This window comes from Anarrhichthys ocellatus, unplaced genomic scaffold, assembly GCF_004355925.1.
Source record: "Anarrhichthys ocellatus isolate YVR2014 unplaced genomic scaffold, GSC_Weel_1.0 scaffold6, whole genome shotgun sequence".
Lineage (NCBI taxonomy): Eukaryota > Metazoa > Chordata > Actinopteri > Perciformes > Anarhichadidae > Anarrhichthys > Anarrhichthys ocellatus.
In genome coordinates, this window is record NW_022280036.1 from 3,264,012 (window position 1) to 3,271,105 (window position 7,094).

General features: G+C 40.2%; 1 protein-coding gene across 1 annotated transcript in view; it reads left to right on the top strand.

Annotated features, from left to right (window-relative positions):
* The window catches only part of LOC116382894 (plakophilin-3-like), a 28,496-nt gene extending 25,974 nt beyond the window's left edge, over window positions 1-2,522 (top strand). The window contains exon 13 of the mRNA XM_031846325.1: window positions 1,622-2,522. Within this exon, the coding sequence (XP_031702185.1) occupies window positions 1,622-1,663 (42 nt within the window). The 3' untranslated portion in view covers window positions 1,664-2,522. The remainder of the gene's footprint in view (window positions 1-1,621) is intronic.
* The last annotated feature ends 4,572 nt before the right edge of the window (window positions 2,523-7,094 follow it).

The following is a 7,094-nucleotide window of genomic DNA, read 5'->3' on the forward strand; positions in this document are numbered from 1 at the left end:
ATATATATATATATATATATTAGCAAACAGTGGTTTATTTACACATCCAGCAGATAGATAATCATTTGTTTGTGAATATTTTGAAAATAATATACAACACCAGTGGCCCTTTATGTCAAACTGACGTTCTACGTGGCCATATTAATGGCGGTAATAAAGGAGGAGGTCAGGTGACGTAGTATAAGTACGTGAAGGGAGGAGTTTGGGGATGGATAGATCAAAAAACACAGGACTTTCACCCAGGAGACCACTGTTCCATGTGAAAGCAAAAGTCAAGTGTTGACTTATTTTAAGTTATGTTATGTAATGTTACGTAACATTATGTGGGTTACGTAACGTTACATAACATTGCAATACTTAATTAACTTAAATTGCGCACCTAACCTAGCATAATAAATGTTCTTATTTCAACAGAAACCTCAACCTAACCAATTAATTGTTTTTCTAACTAAGATGTTGTTCTTGTGAACAATTCATTTTGAAAGACCGTGTATGGATGTAACCCCTGGCAATGCTTGCAATTATTTAAATTGGGAATGAACTCAAAAATCAGACAATATGTTACAACTAAGCAATAGCTGTTTTTTTCACAAGTTCATGAAGTTGATAAAGATCCAAAGTGAGTGGCTAACAAGATTACAGCGGCCTTGGCAAGAACAAGAGGAGCGGCCCCTTTTATGGAGGGTGTTTTACCAATCTGCTGTGGAATGCCACACTGATTAAATTTGATAACACTTTATTCCTCTAATGCCTCAAATGTTAAGGGTTTGTATTTTGTAAATGGCAGTAACTCATAAAGAAAACTTGACTCTATCAAAACTACACTTACATAATTTGAAAGATGAAAGCGGTCTAACACGGTGACCCCATTCCTTCTCTCTACATTCTTGTGAGGATCCCTGCTTTATCTCCTGAAAACATCAACTGCTGCTGTCTGGGCTGAGTTTTGAAGAGCTTTAGTTGTTGAGTGACCACTTGCAGCAGGAATGCTGAGGATCTGGCCCGAGACGTTTTGCTTTTGTCTATTTCGTGCCTTCTGGGATGAATAAAAGGAGAGTTTGGTTATGTGGACTTGGCAGTCCCTTAACACTGTTTTGTTTCCCCTGTATAACCCCCCAGCACCACCACCACACACTGAACCTGACACAGCAAAACCAAAGCCATTGTTTATCAGACAGCCAGGTGGCCATGGTGAAGTTATTACATTTGGTAGATATCCCGTTATGTCTGTCCTCGAGCCAATCTCATGCAGTTCTCACAAAAGTCTTCACCGTCACAGTACACAGTCACAGTACAAACAAACATGCCATGAAATCAGCTGCTTTTTCTGGCTATCCATGGTCTCCAGAAGGCGAATCCTTTCCCATTCCTGACCAAATATTTCCTCATCTAAAAAAAACTAAAAATGCAGACATGAAAATTTCAAACCAATAACAAGCTGTAGATTAAACAGAAAATTACCAAAAAACTCTGTTTAATATGAAAAACAATTGGGTGGCAGACAAGAATATACACGATTAAGTAGGTTGGTGTGTTGCATCAAAATGTGTTTCCCCATTTATTTGATAAATAATAAAGACAATATATCTTATCTTGTTTGCATTGTGTCCATGTTTTTCAGAAAGGATTTGCCAGACAAGACTTCACAGATGTCACCGTCTAGGCTGCAGCACGTGATGTGATTCATTCCCGGGTTTTTGGCCTCAGCGTCACGGTTGCCACGAGGAAAAGACGGGAAACAACTGTCGGATTTAATGAGCAGAGCTGATTTAACTGTAATGGACAGGAAGAGAGAAAAGCAATGGACCAGAGCCAATGGAGCGATGGACTTCAAAGTTTTGTCCTCTTTCAGGTGGCTGTGTGTTTAACTTGGCTTAGCTTGCAGCAGATAGCCTGTGATGACGAGAACTTCATTGTGTCCACACACACAGTGGACTTCACCCCCAAAACTACTACTCTTTGTGTGTATTAGGGTTTGACTGATATGTTTTTTTTGACACAGATTCCAATTACTTTGAATTAATGTTGCTGATAGCTGATTTATATAAATGATGTCCACATTAGAGAGAGAAAGAGAGACAGACAAAATGTGCTTTTGTAAATGGTTAGAGAAGGCTAGCAGATACTAGGGATGGTATCTTTCTAGATAAAAACTATTTCCCATCTCCCTCAGCTGTACTTTGTGTTTAGCGCTAAATAGCTAATGTTAGCATACTAACTCGCTAAGCTGAGATAATGAACGTTGTAAACTTTTTTTCTGCTAAACATCTGCATGTTAGCATTCTCACTGTGAGCATGTCTGCATAATGATGTTGGCATTTAGCTCAAAGCACCAATGTACCTAAATACAGCTTCACAAAGAAGCTAGTGTGGCTGTTTGTGAGTCTTTTTTAAACAAAGAAGTTCAGACGTGTTTTTCTTTCAGACGTTACAGTTGTTGTGTAGCCATTTTCATTGAAAAAGGAACATGAAGCAGCTCCAGGTTTCATTTAAAAGGTGCAAAATAAAAAATTTTGAGCATATCTATTGCCTCCACACGGCTCTCAACATGGCAACGGCTGAGCCGGCGGCTCGCAGCAAACGGTGCAAACGACAGCAACAGTACTGACAGAGCTAACAGTGTTTACCTGTGGGGGAACCGGAGGGTGGGCGCTGCGCTTCTTGAACGACACTGTCGGTCGGGACGGCGTTATCAGTCGTAACCGCAGCATGAGCGCAGTGCGGAGCGGTGGCCGTGAGCTAGCTAGCTAGCCACGATAGCATGCATTAAAATGCAAGCGCGGCCGGACCCGCTATGTCAACAAAGAAGCTCAGATAACACACACAGAGGGAGAGTGACTTCATTCTCTGCTCAGCTAGACATTACTCCACTATAGCTTTACTTAGCAAATAATTGTTTGCTGCTAATGCTCTGAATATTGTAGGGAGAACCTTTTGTTCATTTGAGGTTTCGCATTTTGTTTATCTGCCTATTTGTTACTTCTATCTTTCCTCTGAATGCTCTAATGCACTGGAACTAATGCATTTGATTATCATTTGATAAAAGAATAACTGGGACGACAGCATGAGGGGCCACCATGACAGTCTAAGACAGGAGCGTCAACTACACTTTACCAGACATACAAATGATTGGCCAAACAACTGCTTGTTCAGCATTTGACCGCAGAAATACCACCAAAGCACTACAAGTGGAGTCAAAATGCAAATTAACCAAAACAAGGCATTTAGCCTGTCTTCACAGTGTGGTACTTTGAGGCTCACAGTGAGGTAAATCATAACCTAGAAAAATATACTGTATGTGCAATGGAATAGGATCAAAGAAAATAGTGTGTCATTTAAGAAATAAATCAGAGACTCTTCTTCTGTCATATATAATTCATCTAGTCAAACAATGTTAAATTATAAGGAGAAGCCTCACAATAATGTCTGCTGAGAGGCCAGTAGGAGCCAACAAGGGGATTTCTCTAGAAGGACGTGTGGGGGAGAGCGCTGTAACCTTCGGACCTGCTGGAGGAAACTGCAGACCAGCAGCGGCACTTAACTAGCAGATGGAGGAAGGGAGGGGCCCAGCCTGACCGGGGAATCAAAGGCCTAGATGTGTACTGGGAAAAACTGGAGACCAGTGCTTCAACCCGTTTCTGCCGAGTGAAGCCAATGCAGAAGTGTCTTAAAACTCGCAGTCTCTCTGCTGACCAGCAGGGGGCGACTCCTCCGGTTGCAAAAATAAGTCTGATTGTATAGAAGTCTATGAGAAAATGATCTACTTCTCACTTGATTTATTACCTTAGTTAACATTGTAAACATGAGTTTATAGTCTCAATCACTAGTTTCAAGTCTTATTCAATACAGCATGATGTTCATTTAGTAAACTATGATCCCTTTTCGAGTGAAATAGACAATAAAGCACAGTATGCTTCAGGGCGGGGGTACTGTGATTGACAGGTCGCTGCTGCTAACAGAGCCATATACGCCATTTTACGTACAACTTTACGTCACTCCTCCGCATTCCGAATATGGTGACTTCTGTTCATTGGTTGCGAAAAAAACCAACATGGCGTTCGGCCGTAATCCAAGATGGCAACAGCGAAATCGCCGAACTCGAGGCTTCATAACGGCAGTCCACAAACAATGGGTGACGTCACGATGACTACGTCCACTTCTTATATACAGTCTTTGCTTTCAACACAAAGACCACACACACCCTGAAACAGAGAGTCCCTTTTTATTCTCTTATAAATTGTATCATTGAAACTGTGGTCCACACGTGTCAGCTAACGTTAGCCTACTGGTCATATGCCGTTGTGACGCACACAACACGGCTTTGACACAGCGATATCGTGTACAAGTCGTTGTTAGCCGTTAGCTAAAGAGCCTACCGTGGGCAAGATGTATACCATGATGCACTGGGTCGAGTCTGTAAGCGAAACAGAGGCTGTGCGTCTGCGTGTGCTGATGTCAGGTGCCGCTCACAATGGAATAACATGGCAATCTCCCCATCCTAGTCACGTCTGTGCTGTTTGGGCGGCAACAGAAATAACGAGTAGAGTATCCTGAGTGTAGCAAATAACGTGTAGATTATCCTTTGCACGCTTGGATAGTATTGTAAAGCTATGTGGACTTTTTGTTTTTTAGTTAGTTGAAAGAATGAACAAACAATCAGTCATACCATTTCTATTGACAAAATAAAAAGCAGATACATGAGAAGGAAATATAAAAAAAATAATAATAATCAAATAGAACAAATAAAATAAATTCATTGTTTCCTTGATAAGTGGGCAGGAAGTGACATCCGATTATTATTATTATTTACATCACTGAATAAATAATTCGGTCCTTGTATGGATGAAGGAGCTGCGTACATTATTAGACAAAAAAACACACAATAATCCCCTAAAAAAAAACAATAGGGTCTTGACTGGAAGATATGTAAATAGGTTTTCATCACTGTTTCGCTTCAGTGCTTATTCCACCCTCCAAGGCCTACATGAACAAATTTCAAAAGCCAATAGGTCAACATTGTGTTGTGTGTGATTTGAATAAATATCTGAGATTGAACTTTCTGTTTCTTTTGTGTTTCTGTTGTATTTACAGTCATGTAACTATGTACAAATTCATGACAGCCCAGTTTGTCCTGAAAACCCCCCAAAAAAGATAAAAGGTAAAGTTTGCAGGACCTTTTGGGGCAACCTGTGGTCTTTTACCACAAATCCCTGACCTTTTCTGTTCTGCCTTCTGAAGTAAGAGGCAGGCTGGCTGTATTCTACTGTGGTGGATGATGACCAACAGTAACCTGCAGGTACCGACTGTGGAGGTATAAGCTGTGCTGGCAACAACCCATTCTCCCCTCGAGGAGCAGCCTGTGAAATTTGTCTCATCCCCCACAGAAACCCGCGGCCTCAGACCGAACATTCCTGACCTCAGTCAGACATACTAGCAAGAAATCCCAAACCTGCTCACGTCCACTAAGGCTCTGACTGAGAATCCAATAAATGTAGTCCTGAAGTGAATATTACTAGAATCTATTTAGCACCAAGATATTAAGTCCCTGGTTGCATCATCCTGCATGTATCAGAGTATTTTTTTTCCACTTAGGTTTATAAATTACAACTTATTTTTTTTCACCAGATTTAACTCATATCCATAAATATCGGCAGGAATGCTTGTTACAGAGGTTTATTATTTTTTCAAGAATATTTTTGCCATTTAAGTTTAGAGACCAGCAATTAAGTTTAAATGTATCCAGAATAAATGTGATGGATCTTCCCTGCCCTCTTGTGGCAGCACTGCTGACCCTATAAGTCAAGGATGTTTCACATGGTTGTATCTGGGTTTAAATATCTATATGTATTATTTTATCCATTTTTTTTTTTTTTCAAAATCCGACGCTACGTTCAGAGTAGGTCCTTACTAGGAGTATTTTCCCCCCAAAGAAATCTCTCTCTCACCGGTAAGGATAAAATAATAATGAAATATTGTTCTGGGATCTGATCCAAACCACATCCATGGTTCCCTCAGAATGCTCTGACCACCCGGACTGCCTCGCCATCGGGTTTTACGTGTCAAGTTGAGGGCCTTCGCTGCATAGAACAAATCAGATCTGTCAACGTAAACTCAACTCTCGTTTCTTTTTTCTGAATGAGATCTCATGCACATAACACAACAATAACTGTTAATTAACCTTGTCTTTTATAGGAATCGTTTTTACATTTTTGGCGCATTTCCCAAAATTTTAAAAACTCCATTTACTCTATCTACTATATTAGTAGTGCATTGCTCGTGCATTGTGCGTGTTAATTGCATCCGTGTCCTATCTCACACTCAGGGTGTCTAAACTGATTTTCAAAATTGAAGGTAATAGGAAGTCTTAAAAATTATTTATTATATTTCCCTCATTTTATCGTACTATATACTCGGCCCGATTCTTCACATGCAAAACAGTACACTTGCAAATTTCCCTGAAGGTCAAAAGATTGAGGCAATAAACAGATGCTTTACCGATGACGCTAAGCTAAAGACAGTCCCCCAGGGGTCTTTGAAGAAGACAGTCTGCAGTCTTCTAGGGGCCCTTGGTTAACGTTTGCTGGGAAAAGGTTTTAATTTAGATTATATTTTTGGAAGTACCTCGATCAACATCTTTAAACTGGGAGGTTAACACCCCCGTTAACAGAACTGCCATGTTAGTGAATAAATAAATTCTTAGTTTAAGTCTTGACTGCCCAGACATCCCACGATGACCTCAGAACATTCACACCGACACCGACGAGTGGTATAACACTTTTCTTTTCATTTATTCACAGAAATGGAGTCCAATGAGTTCATTTTTCTAACAATAAAATAATCATCAGGTCACAGTTTAAAAAAATGTTTTTCTTTAAAAACCACCATGAAACAAACGGATAAATAGTGTGATATCCCTCTCAAATGTGCACAAAAAGAGTTAGAAGCAAAAACACCTGAGAAAAGCTGGCGTGACACTAGACAACAGCACCGAGGTGCGTTTAGCCACCGAGTGTTATAAACCATCCATCAGATCATCTGACCCCGACACATCCCAAGAAACCAAAAGGCAATAGTTTAAATAATTACATCTTTAT